General features: G+C 41.8%; 1 protein-coding gene across 4 annotated transcripts in view; it reads right to left on the reverse strand.

The window, feature by feature from the left end:
* deptor (DEP domain containing MTOR-interacting protein) overlaps positions 1–14,126 on the reverse strand; it is a 76,985-nt gene that overhangs the window by 33,388 nt on the left and 29,471 nt on the right. For all 4 annotated transcript variants that reach the window (XM_072571200.1, XM_072571201.1, XM_072571202.1 and 1 more), the window contains exons 3-5: positions 9,494–9,672; positions 7,216–7,339; positions 760–938 (exon numbers count right to left, since the gene is read on the reverse strand). In XM_072571200.1, coding sequence (XP_072427301.1) covers positions 760–938; positions 7,216–7,339; positions 9,494–9,672 — 482 coding nt within the window. The remainder of the gene's footprint in view (positions 1–759; positions 939–7,215; positions 7,340–9,493; positions 9,673–14,126) is intronic.

Below are 14,126 nucleotides of genomic sequence, written 5' to 3' on the forward strand. Positions count from 1 at the left end.
TTAGACTTGCAAAGTTGTGCAAAGGATTATATAGTATATCTGAAGTTTTGTGAACAATTTTCTGCACGTTACATTGCTTACATTGTTTTACTGCAATTAAAATCCTATGAAGTACAAAATACAACAAAGATTTATTCAAAATAAAAACGTCTTCCAGGCGTAAATGTGGCTATTTGACTCAAAGGTGGTGTGAAGAACATATACCAGTCAACACACTCCAACAGTTTTCTTGTTTTTCTGTTTACGTATTACCCTGAAAATATTAATTCATGGTTCAGAACTTATGTTCTGCACATCCTAGCATATTCTCAATATATTACAGAAGGCAAAGAGGCAATGACCTCTTCACTAAATATCCACACATTTCAGTTGTGTGAAGCAGAAATTGGAAGGAGGAATCCTGGATGAATTTCTGCTTGGAAGCCTTGGGACTCCTTGGTAAATTGCAATAGCACACCAGGTTGAGATCAAAGTCAAGCTGGGCTTCCTCATCATTTAAACAGAGAGCTTTTGTGAAACTATTATACATCAACCAGCAGATAAAGGCCAGGCCAGGGTTGGGGCAGCTCACAGGTAAGAGACAACTTGGTCTAACTCCTTCTAATCGACTTGTTCAGAGGTGTTATTACACACCTCTGGAGCAGGTGGGACTTGAACCAGGCTTCTCTGGCCCAGGGGCAGGGACACTAGCACTGTGCCATACGGGGGGAGAACTGCTTTCCATTGCATGTCAAAAAGAGTAATTAACCAATTTCTCACCATGTTGAATAATGCCATGTTCCAGCAGTCTACAACAAAGCTGTTCCCCTTCACTCCTTAACGCAACCTCTCCTTCTTGTATCAGCCAGTCGATAAATTCACTTGCTACAAAAGCACGTTGATATTTCACTCCTTCTTCCTCCCTTGTCTGCAGCAGATAGTTCTCAGTGGTCATCAACCTGTCATGACAAAGTTACAAATACAAGTCTTGGTTTTAAAAAGCTGTGCCTTTGCAAACAGAGAGGAGAGACTAATGCGCTTCAATCTAAGCCAAAACTTAAATCTGCATAGAATTTTCAGGATGCCACAATAAATTGTTCTGGAGTACGGTGATACACTTAGTCCATGAGTTGGTGTGGCAATTAGTCGAAAAAAAAGGGGACACATTTATAATCTCTTGGCTTAGAAAACCTGGATGGAAGCTCTGGTTACAAGGAGATGTATGATGAAATGCTTTTGATTAAATAAAAAAGTACAAACAACATTTTAAAGCTTCAATTTATTGATTTCATGCACAGGCACCTAAAATTTTACTTTCTTAAAAAACACAGGCAATTTCAGACTTCACATGCAGGAATTTGCAAAGAGAGACCCCTGCTAATTTTCCTCACCTTTGCTTGTACTATCAAAATGAATTTTGACAAGGGACAAAAACAAAAGAGGAAAAGGAGGAGAAAGAGAAAGGAAAATTTATAAAGTACAGGACATCAGCACAGAAATAAACTCCTAAACCAAATAAACTAAAAGAATACTGTTCACATTCATGACAATTGTGAAAAATGCTTCCACTTTTCCACCAAAAGCAGTCTGTACTTTCTTTCATTTACGGAAAATGGAAATTGTTGTTAAAATGAAACTTATTGCACCCTCACTAACAAAGTCAGAAAGGAGACTATATTTTTAAAAAATTTTCAAATCATTCAGAACAGAAAAGTCAAACTAAGCTCATTTGTTAATACCACAATTCAGTAGCTCAGAGCTTTTTGGGACTGATGAATAAGGTTTTATTTACAATTCAGATGGTCGACTGTTTTCAGATTTAACTTGGGTTCGGCCCATATCTTCCTAAAGAATGGGATAATCTTCATTGTTTTAGAATAGACATGAATTGCGAATCAAGACATATGGACTTCTGACACAGTTGACTCTATAGGAGGTGCCCTGGAAATTGAAATATCTGACAGGCAATTACCCAGTATTTGGAATCCTACAAGAATGTTCCCTCCTTAACTCACTGCTGACCAGCTAGCTTCTAGCCCACTAACCATCCATAGATACCTTCAACTCCCCCTCCCACTCTGCCGAGGACATGCAGGTCCTGGGCCTCCTCCACTGCTGCTCCCTCATCGCCCGACGCCTGGAGGAAGAACGCCTCATCTTCCGCCTCAGAACACTTCAATCCCAGGGCATCAATGTGGAATTCACCAGTTTCCTCATTTCCCCTCCCCCCACCTTACCCCAGTTCCAACCTTCCAGCTCAGCACTATACCCATGACCTGTCCTACCTGCCAATCATCCTTCCCACCTATCCGCTCCACCCTCCTCTTCAATCCCCTTCACCTTCATCCCCACCTCAATCCACCTATTGCCCTCTTAGCTACCTTCTCCCCAGCTCTACCCCTCTCCCATTTATCTCTCCACCCCCGGAGCTTCCCAGCCTCATTCCTGATGAAGGGCTTTTGCCTGAAACGTTGAATTTCCTACTCCTCAGGTGCTGCCTGACCTGCTGTGCTTTTCCAGCACCACTCTAGATTAGATTAGATTACAGTGTGGAAACAGGCCCTTCGGCCCAACAAGTCCATACCGACCCGCCGAAGCGAAACCCATCCAGACCCATTCTGCTACATTTACCCCTTCACCTAACACTACGGGCAATTTAGCTTGGTCAATTCACCTAACCTGCACTTTTTTTTGGATTGTGGGAGGAAACCGGAGCACCCGGAGGAAACCCACGCAGACACGGGGAGAATGTGCAAACTCCACACAGAATTGCCCGAGGCGGGAATTGAACCCGGGTCTCTGGTGCTGTGAGGCAGCAGTGCTAACCACTGAGCCACCGTGCCGCCACAATCTTGGCTCTGATCTCCAGCACCCCCCTTCCTCCTGAAGAAAATTAATGCATTCCCCACTCTGACCTGACTCAACTCTACCTCCCCATCCTGACCCTGTCCCAACTGCTCCACCACACTCTTCCATATTGCAAACAGGATCCTGTCCTCTTCCCCATACTATCCCATGTCTTTATTTAATTACTTACCACCTTAGCCATCCTCTAGCCTCCCTGCCTTACCCATATACCTGGCTCACTGATCCTTCACTCCATCACCTTAACTCACCCTCTTAGCCACTTACCTCATCCAACCTTTGGAAAACATCAACATTGAACACCGATTTTTAATTAGCGACTGTTAAAAGGGTTATGAAGAGCAAAGTGGAGTTGAGGCTGAGATGAGATCAGCCATTATTGTACTAAATGACAGAGCAAACTTGGAGGGGCAAAATTGCTCACTCGGTTTCTCATACTTACGTTACATTCTTAAGGTATGAAACAAGGGCTCATTGAAACTTCTACCAGTCTTTCAGAACAAAACAGGATTTCACTGTGGTGTCTAGCTTGTTTCCAAACTTTATGGCGCACAATGGATTGCAACATTTTCTTATCCTGTTTTTTTCCCCCAATAGAATGAGTTTGAATGCAGGGTTATTTAAAAATCTTTAATGTTTTTCCAATTGTATTAAAATGATTTTCAATGCCATTGCATGGCTGCTGAGAATTACAATCGGGGAAACTAGGTGGATGGCAACAGATGATACATGGGGGAATGAGGTGACATTGGGGAAGTGAGAGTTTGGAGACATTTATGATGCCTTTAAAACAATGCTGCCTTCGAAATAATGCTTCTAAATCCACATTGACCTTATTTTTTTAAGCAATCTTCCAATGACCCGTGTTACTAATTACTGACTCCAGATTGAAAATCAAGCACTTAATTTACTCTGCGTGTGTAATGTACTTGATAGTTAATTAACCTCACAACAGAAACACTTTCACAAACAGGTCACCAACATGGAACAGTAACTCGGATTCTCTTTTCAGGGATACTGCCTGACCTTCTGAATACTTCCAACATTTTTAATTTGCCCCAAAAAAAAATTCAGAGCTGAATGTTATATTTTTTTGGCTAAGTCTGAGTTGCATTTAGTTTTCACGTGATTTTTCATTGTGAGGTCCAGCAAGTTTTCTCATCCTACCTTGTCAAACTTGTTCATTAAATTGCCTACCCCATCCTACAGAGTCTCTCACATCCAATTCCCGTCCTAACTTACCACAACTCAGAAAAAACTACTCAGCAGATATCCAGCCGAAGACTGGGGGGGGGGGACAATGTCAGCTACAGTCAGTGGAAACAGTATGTGCACATGGGCTTGGTGTACTACTTGCACATTTGGCCCTGCTGGATGACAATTCCTATTGTTTAGATCCCTCTGAGAACTAAGGTATATCTCATTTCAGTCATAGAGGTCTACTGTAAGGAAATAGGCCCTTCAGCCCAACTTGCCCAAGCAATCCAGTTTTCACAATTTAATTAGTCCCATTTGTCTGCATTTGGCCCATATTCCTCCATCCTATCCCATCCATGTAGCTGTCTAAACCTTTCTTACATGATGAAATTGTACTCACTTCCACTGTTACCTCTGGCAGCCCATTCCAGACATTCACCACCATCCGTGTGAAAAAATTGTCCCTCTGGACTCTTTTGTAACTCTCCCTTTTCACCTTAAACCTATGCTCTCCAGTTTTAGACTCCCCTACCATCGGGAAAAGCTCTTTGCCATCTACCTTATCAACGCCTCTTATGATTTTATAGACCTCTGTAAAGGTCACCACTCAGTCTCCCACATTCCAGGGAAAAAGATGCAGCCTATCAAACCTCTCTTTGTAACTCAAATCTTCCAGTCTGGGAAGCATTCTAGTAAATCTTTTCTGTACTCTTTCTAGTTTAATAATATCTTGTCGATAGTAGAGCATCCAGAATTGCAGGCAGTACTCCAAATGTGGCCGCATCAATGTCTTGTACAGTCCTTCAATAAAGGTGCCCCAACTTCTGTACTCAGTGCTCTGACTGATGAAACTAAGAATGCTGAAAGCCTTCTTCATCGTTGTGTCCACCTTTCATTCTACTTTCAAGGTGCTATGAACCTGTATCCCTAGATCTCTTTGTTCAATAACACACCCAGAGCTTTACCTTTGTGGAAATCCTGCCCTGTTTTGACCCACACCTCGCATTTACCCAACTTAAACTCCATCTGCCATTCCTCAGCCCACTGGCCCAGTAAGAGAGTCATAGAGATGTACAGCACAGAAACAGACCCTTCGGTCCAACCAGTCCATGCTGACCAGCTATCCTAACCCAATCTAGTCCCATTTGCCAGCACCTAGCCCAAATCCCTCTAAACCCTTCCTATTCATATACCCATCCAGATGCCTTCTAGCCTCCACCACTTCCTCTGGCAGCTCATTCCATACACACACCACCCTCTGTGTGAAAAGATTATCCCTTATGTCACTTTTAAATCTTTCCCCTTTCACCCTAAACCTATGCCCTCTCGTTCTGGACTCCCCCACTCCAGGGAAAATACTTTGTCTATTTATCCTATCCATGCCCCTCATGATTTTATAAACCTCGATGAGATCACCCATCGGGCTTCGATGCTCCAGGGAAAACAGCCCCAGCCTACTCGGCCTCTCCCAATAGCTCAAATCCTCCAACCCTGGCAACATCCTTGTAAATCTTTTCTGAACCATTTCTGGTTTCACAACATCCTTTCGATAGGAAGGAGACCAGAAGTGCACGCAATATTCCAACAGTGGTCTAACCAATATCCTGTACAGCCGCAACATGACCTCCCAACTCCTGTACTCAATCCTCTGACCAACAAAGGAAAGCATATCAAACGCCTTCTTCATTATCCTATCTACCTGCGACTCCACTTTCAAGGAGCTATGAACCTGCACTCCAAGGTCTTTTTGTTCAGCAACACTCCCTAGGACCTTACCATTAAGTGTATAAGTCCTGCTAAGATTTGCTTTCCCAAAATGCAGCACCTCGCATTTATCTAAATTAAACTCCAACTGCCATTCCTCAGCCCATTGGCCCATTTGGTCCAGATCCTGTTGTAATCTGAGGTAACCCTCTTCACGGTCCACAACACCCTCATCAAAATCTCACTGCATTCCCAGATAACCTTCTTCACTGTCCACTACAGCACCAAAATTAGTGTCATCTGCAAACTTACTAACTATTCCCCTTAAGTTCTCATTCAAATCATTTATATAATTGACAAATAATGGATCCACAGATTTTACTGAGGAGACTACCCCCTCCTCCCAACCCCCTTTTTACTTCATCTGCTTGCTGTATGTGGTGTTTGCGCTTCATAAGGATCTGGTACATTGTACAGCTGCAAGATTAATGCAGCACACACACTACCTTACAGCAAGCTGTCCACTACCAACCAACACCTCCCCCCAACCAACCCACCCTCCCAGACTGAGGACTGCTGACTAGCAATTCAAGCTGCTTGATTGTATAAGAGCATTAATTGGCACAGCACAGCAAGTAGGACAAAGCAAGGAAGAGATGTTGTGAATAAGCAGGTAGGCGCCAAGTGTGTGAGAGTCGAGAGTGTGGTGCTGAAAAAGCACAGGTCAGGCAGCATCCAAGAAGCAGGAGAATTGACATTTCAGGCAAAAGCTCCTCATCAGGAATGAGGCTAAATGATCCAGCAAACAGCCCTGGGATCCAGCCCAGTCCAGTCTGCAAACTGGGAGCCTGATCGTGTGCACAAAATGTACCTGCTACAGCCTTTCAAATGTTAGTTGTCAATGTGCCATGTAATGTAGCCATGTGCTTGCAGATTGCACTGCCAGCATCTCAAACAAATGCAAAGACAGCAATGTCCACGGAGGAGGGCTGAGTGCAGCCATGGATCTTACCCAGTGCTGCAGTTTGATCACAGGCAACATGGAGGTTACTCAGAGCACGTGCTGAACTGAATCGGTCAGGTACCAGCTCATTGAGTTTTCCCCAATGTCTAGCTTGTTTCAGTAAAATGGGATTCTGAATATTAATGTGAAGTTAACAAGGCATTTAACAAGTGGTAATCCCTGTCATCTGGTTCTCCCCACAGCATAGTGTGAATCTTGTCAGGCTGCTTGTGAGAAACGTAAAACATGGTGTGAGATGATTTTGACTTCTCACCATTTCTGCAACACTTCTCGCCATAGCCCAGACTCCTATCAGATTCTGCCCTCAGTCACCCTCCAAATCCATCAGGATACAATATTTAAAAGGAGAGAAGATTGAGAGTACTGCTGTTGATAAAGTGGTATCAATTATTATGAGGGAATAAAAAAAGAGTCCAAAAGGTCCACCTGAAACAGAATCCACCTACTTTTCATATATCCTTTGGCCCCTTGCGAAAACCTTCACTTCACTATCCAATGGGAAAGTGCCATCATCTTTTCTGAAGCGGTAGAAGAGTTTGGCATCCTTAAATTCCTTAAGTTCATCACACACTAAAAAGAAGGCACAGAAAAGTACAGGTTAATATATTTTGGAGCACAGGTCAGAGCCATCACATGAGATAACGTGGGGCTATATTTTTCAGGGAGTGACAATTGCTCATAACTTGCCTCTCTGCTCCTTTTTTTTAATAGAACAGAAGAGCTCCATATTTCTGACAGCAGATTCCGATTAGGACTCCTTCAAATGCATGGAGCCATACTTCAATTCTTATACTTCCCTTACAGTGCTGAACATTGTGGGGAGGACAAACCATGCCGATTTGTCAGTTGCTTTATGCTGAAATCTAAAAATGGCCCAGGTCTAATGATGGTAGCTGGGATTGGGGCAGAGAAGGCTGGAGCAGGTGGAAGAGGTCAGGTCTCGTAGCGGGCTGAGACTTGGGGGGGCATGGTTAAGTATCTGTGGGAATGTAGTGAGGGATATGCTTGGAAATTTGGGAGTCAGTCTAACTCCGAGTAGTGATCCAACTATGTATTTTAAAATCTTACATTCTATGAGTAATTATTGCCTTAATTTCCTTGAAACCCTTCACAGTCTACAATTTAAATGGATACTTTCAGAATGTTCCCGGCACAGAGGAACTGCCAGCGCTCTCCAGGTTTCATTTTCCCCAGAAATTCCTTTGACATCTTCTATAATGGGGATTCCACAGGGTCCCTAAATGCCAATCGGAAAGTCCAGGCCATTGTGCTAGGGATGCTTCAGGAATGACTTATTATATGTAACACAATATTACATCAGCAGCAATCTATAGGAGATTCTTATCAATTCTCTACTTTATCCTATCAATCCTGCTTTCCAATTAACCATAGCCAGATCACAGTCGTCACCAACAGGAACAATGAGAACTAAGAGCAAATTAGTGCAGATGCTGGGATCTGTACCAAAAACAAAAAAACGCTGGAGATTACAGCATCCATGAAGAGAAACATTAGGTTGACTTTCTCTCCATGAATGCTGTCTGACCCACTGTGACGTCCAGCATTTTTTGATTTCAGGAACGATGAGGTTTGGGGTGGGGGAGTTATTTATACATTGTTTAAATGAAGAAAACAGTACAGGAACCATCTTTGGGTTGGTTTAATTTGACAACATTGTAATGTTAAATTGGCAACAGATTAACCATGTGATGAGGTAGCATTTTACCTGAGTAAGCCACATTTAACAAGTTTAAGAAAATCTGATGTTTTTCTCACTGTAGATGTAATGCACATCTTTATAGAATCCAACTCAAGCAAGTAAGTTTGTTTGGAAGTAAGAAAGGTATGTATTGAGAAAGACATGTACTTCTTTTAACAATATGAACAATTATGTCTTTTGCATCACTTACTTGATTCTATAGCTATTTTAACTAACCACCACTTTAGAGTAACTTAATTATTTACAGATACTTAACTATTCATTCCATTCAGGCAAAATTGATAGCAATCTAAACATTTGTCACCTTTTATTAAATCCCAGCCTGAGTAATGTGTGAAATGGGATTTCCTGAGCTATCTTCACAAATGTTGGCTGTGACCCCAACATGGGGCTAGGTTTGGTGGAGCAAGGTAAAAAGCTGAAGATAGCAAATGGAATTCTTTTTCCCTGGAGCAGGAGTGGATGGAGCAGGAAGTAATCAGATTCCCACATTGCTCAAATGTATTTGAGATGGAGCAGCATCAACAGGGAAATGATAAATACTGGAGTCTGCATGTATTATCAGCATTTATTTTATTTGACTTGCAGCAATCTGTAAAACTGTATTATAAACATTTGAATATTTCCATGTTGAAGCACTGTGTGACAACACATCAGCACCCTGCCAGGCCGTATCACATAGAACAGGGGGAGAGTCTGACTTTGCATACTTTACAAATATATAAGGTAAAGTCATTTTGTTTAACATTAGTGTAAACCTTGCTGTACAATCCACTTATTAGTGCATCTGGATCTAGATTATTTACATCAAAATATTAACTGCTTGGAATGGCAAACATTCTGAGAAATGAAAAAAGGAAGGATATGGAAAAAGCAAGAAGTAAAGTTTGGGCTTCCTCACAATCATATCCGCCAATCTACATGTAACTTTTTATTGTAGGAAGCACAGTCATTGACATAAAAATAATGATCTTTTGAATGGTTTGATATTGATGCGAACATACCATGATGGATGACACCATGGTCCAATAGTTTCTGCACCAACTTGATTGCCATATTCCTGTCAGCAGCATCTTTGTGATCTAGCAGCCAATCGATTAATTCTTTAGCCACAAAACAATTTGGATAGGTTCTTAGGTGATATCGACGATCCTTGATGATCTTTTCTTCATGAAGCCTGAGCCTGAAAGTACAATTGCAATAATTTATTTAAGATAAAAATAACATTTCAACACTAAAACATTCTCTAAACAGTCACCAAAGGTTTCCAAGCAAATGAAATTCAAAATATTGTTGATTCAAAACACCCAGTGATTCATCTTTACTGGCAGAGTATGAAAGAATTCAGAATTCAGTAACAGATTAGATTCCCTACAGTGTGGAAACAGGCCCTTTGACCCAACAAGTCCACACCGTCCCTCCGAAGAGTAACCCACCCAGACCCATTTCCCTCTGACTGATTGACTTAACACTATGGAAAATTTAGCATGGCCAATTCATCTAACCTGCACACTTTGGATTGTGGGAGGAAACTGGAGCACCCAGAGGAAACCCATGCAGACACGGGGAGAATGTACAAACTCCACACAGACAGCCAGCCAAGGCTAGAACCGAACCTGGGATCCTGGTGTTGTGAAGCAGCAGTGCTAACCACTGAGCCACCATGCTGTCCCCTATAGGTTGTAAAAGTACAATAAAGAAAGCTACAGAAAAAAGTAATAAGAGGTGAGAATATTTCAAATAAAGAAACACCAAGTACAAGAAACCAAATAAATTGAAACAATGGACAGATAAAGCAAAATTACATTGAATGGAGGAAAACATACAAGAAAATGAGATTGGTAAAGGATCGATTACAGGCTACAATACAGTTCAGACAGCTAGCTCACTGAAGTTAGCAATGCAGTAATTGAAGTTAATCAGGTCTGGGGATACACAGCCAGATCAAGAAGAAAATCCCCAAGAAATGACAACAACAAGGCTATGCCCCATTGCTGGGAAATGGGTTAAGAACAGTTAGGTGTGTTGTCTTGACTGGCGCAGACTCGATGAGCCAACTAACCTTTTTTTCTGCGCTGTAGACCTCATAACAGTGACATGCCTGCATGCCAAGTCTAACTTGATCAATACATTACAGCAAGATTTTGCAAGTACTCATGGTAGTACAAAAAATACAATCAAACCAATACCAAGTTTAAGAAACCTTGTCTGTGATGAAAGGTTAAAGATCTGAGGATGGGTTGCTCTGAAGAATACAGTACTCTGGAGAAATACTTTACAGAAAACTTCAACGAACTGTGATGTATTGGAGAGTGCCAAAAACTAGAAACATGCAATGCAAGCTCAAATTTAGAAAAGTCCATGAATTTAGGTTTGCCTCATTTATAAGAAGGATTCGCAACCAAACAAAAAGACTGAACAGACAGCAAAAGACAGCCTGGGAGGCAAATGCGACTAAACTAGTAACCACTCAACATCCCTTTCTGGACTTCCGTGTTAGCTAATATACTGCTCCTTTCCAAATGTGCTGTCACCTTCTCTTTCAAAAATCTATCCTTGAACGTTTTGCTACCTTCCCTATTCTTATCTCCATTTCACGACTCCACATTTGAAGTTTTCCAAACAGTGCCTGAAAGAGCCTTTGATGTTAGAAATTACATTCCATGAGATTGTGACCATAATACAGAAACTCCACCCCCCTCATCCTTCAGCACTTGTCTGCAGCTTTTGACTAACTGACAAAACCATTCTCCCCATTTTCCAGCTCAGTAGCACTGCCCCTGCATGTTCCCACTCTATTCTCCCGAGTAAGAGTGAGAGAATCCCTTATGATTTCTCTTACACAAACTGCCCAAAAGCAATATCATCCAAAAGGGCATCAGGTTCTGCACGCACACTGACACCTCTTTTGACCTTGATACTGTCTCTAATTTGTCATTCTGATTGTCCAACTTCCAACACAAGAACTTTCCTCTAATTAAAGATTGGAAAGACTGAAACCTGTACCTTTGGTGCTGACAAAACCCCAACTTTCATCCAGTTGCCGTGACTAAACTCGGTTGGTGTAAATGACCCCAGCCAATGCTCTGACTTCTTACCTTCTCAATCACCATGTCCACACAATTCCATTATGTAACATCACCAACGGACCCTTACCTCAGACCTCAACCATGAAACCTTTGTTCCTTCAGATTTGACTTTTCTATTGCTCCCCTCCTCAGTCTCCCACACTGCATTATTAGGAAATTTGAACTTATCTAAAATAAATGTTGCTGCCATATCCTAACTCAAACTCACCATTACTCATGAGCTCACGAACCAAAATAAGTGACCAACCCTTCAAATTGAAAAAAAATCTCTAACATGTTCAGATCCCTCCAGGCCTCATCCTTCTCTATTAGTAATTCTGCTGTTTCTCAATGAAAGTGGTAGGCCTCTTCTGTTGGAGATAGTTGGACTTGTGATGACGCTACCCCTTTAACAACGTTATGTTGTCCTTGGGTTTTTTCAAGATGGGGTTGTAAAGGCCGAGGTTCCATTAGGTCTGGATATGGTTACTTGAAAACAAGTGGCCACTTCTTCCATAGAGTCATTGAAATGTACAGCACGGAAACAGATCCTTTGGTCCAACCCGTCCATGCCGGCCAGATATCTCAACCCAATCTAGTCCCACCTGCCAGCACCCAGCCCATATCCCTTCAAACACTTCCTATTCATATAGCCATTCAAATGCCTCTTAAATGTTGCAATTGTACCAACCTCCACCACTTCCTCGGCAGCTCATTCCATACATGTACTACCCTCTGTGGGAAAGAGTTGCCTTTTAGGTCTCATTTATATCTTTCCCCTCACTAAATCAATGCCCCCTAGTTCTGGACTGCAGGGATTGGAACAGCTGCATTAAGTTGCGATGGTGTTGGCTGGGTTTTCAAATAGTAGTATTCTTCTAAATTCTGTTTTCTTTTGTTCGTTTTTCAATGGTAGTATTAAAATAAATTCTGTTTTATTTAATGGAGAGTGGTTTGACCAGCTACATCACACCTGGAGTATCTACTTTACGCCTGCCCTTAAAATAAGAAAAAGTGAGGGTCTAGGCTGGCTTCTTATAATATTTTGAGGGGGTCTGGCCTGGTCCATAACACACTTGCATGGTCACTTGCCACTTAGCAGTGCCAGGTGGAATGTTGTCCAATTCTTGATTGAAATGAAATGGTGCACTGGAATCAATAATATTAGAAGGCAGGAGGTCTTTGATGAAGCAGCTGAAAATGGTCTCGGTCCTGAGGAAATTCCTGCAGAGATCTCCTGTGGTTGAGAACTTGTCCAGTAATTGTGTAGGTTATGACACCAGCGACAATTTTCCATCTTGATTCACAGTGACTCTAGTTTCCACGATATTCCTTCGCGCCTCTCAGTCAGAATGCTGTTGTGATGTGCAAATAAATAACTGTCCCTCGACTCTGGAATTTAGCATTTTGTTCATGTTTTCACCAAAACACCAATGGGATCTGGAGTGGAATGACCCTGGTGAAACCTAACTTAAGCATCACTGCTCAGTATATTCGTGTTGGCACTGTGGGTGACACCTTTCATCACATTAATGATGATTTGACAAGTAAGCTAATGAAGCAATAATAGGCCAAATTTGGATTTATCCTGTTCACACTGGACAGGACAAAACTAGGCAAATTTCAAATTGGTCAGAGGTCAGTAACTCTACTGGGCCAGCTTGGCTAGAGGTGAGACTAGTTTCAGAGAATTTTGCACTACAGCGGAAATGGTATGGCCCATAACCTTTCATTTGTCTAACATGGTCAACTGTATCATGATGTCAAGTGGAAGGAATTAAATGGGCTGAAGACTGGCACTGCGATGATATTGACCTCAGATGGAAGTTCAGATGCATGATCAATTCCTAATCAAAGACCCCTCCCACCCATTATACTCTCTTCCACCCTCTTCCGTTGGGCAGAAGAATGTTTGAACATGTGTATGAACAGATTCAGGAACAGCTTCTTTCCTACTGTTATCAGACTTTTGAATAGATTTCACAAATGTTCATTCTGATCTCTCTCTCTGCGATTGTAACACTATTCGGCACTCTTCTTCTGCCCTGATGCACTTTGTACGTGCCTGTGCAGCATGCAAAACAACACTGTTCACTGTATCTTGGTGCACGTGACAACAATAAAATCAATCAACACCTCAGGCTCAAGATGGTTGTGAATGCTTCTGCCTAATCTTTAACATTTGTGCTGGCTCTAACATTGTGAGGATGGGAATGGAGCTTCTTCATATTAGTTTTTAATCCTCCATTACTATTCAAGATTGGATATGCACAGACAGCACATCATTAATCTGGCCATCAGTCATGAGATCACTTCACCATGAAAAGCATGCTGCTTTTTTTGTTTTAACTCAACTCGGCAACTAGGCAACTAGGCTATTAAGGGAAGCTAGGACTGAGATAGCTTAAGCTCTGATTACAATCTTTAAACATCCTTTATATTTCTGTGACATCAGAAAACTCAAGAATTGTAAGTGTTAACATTCGAAGGAATACCATAAACCTGTTAACAAAAGCCCAGTTGAATGTCAATAGTGGGACCACCATCCAGAAGAAAATTAAATTCTCAC

This window comes from Chiloscyllium punctatum, chromosome 5 (assembly GCF_047496795.1).
Source record: "Chiloscyllium punctatum isolate Juve2018m chromosome 5, sChiPun1.3, whole genome shotgun sequence".
NCBI lineage: Eukaryota > Metazoa > Chordata > Chondrichthyes > Orectolobiformes > Hemiscylliidae > Chiloscyllium > Chiloscyllium punctatum.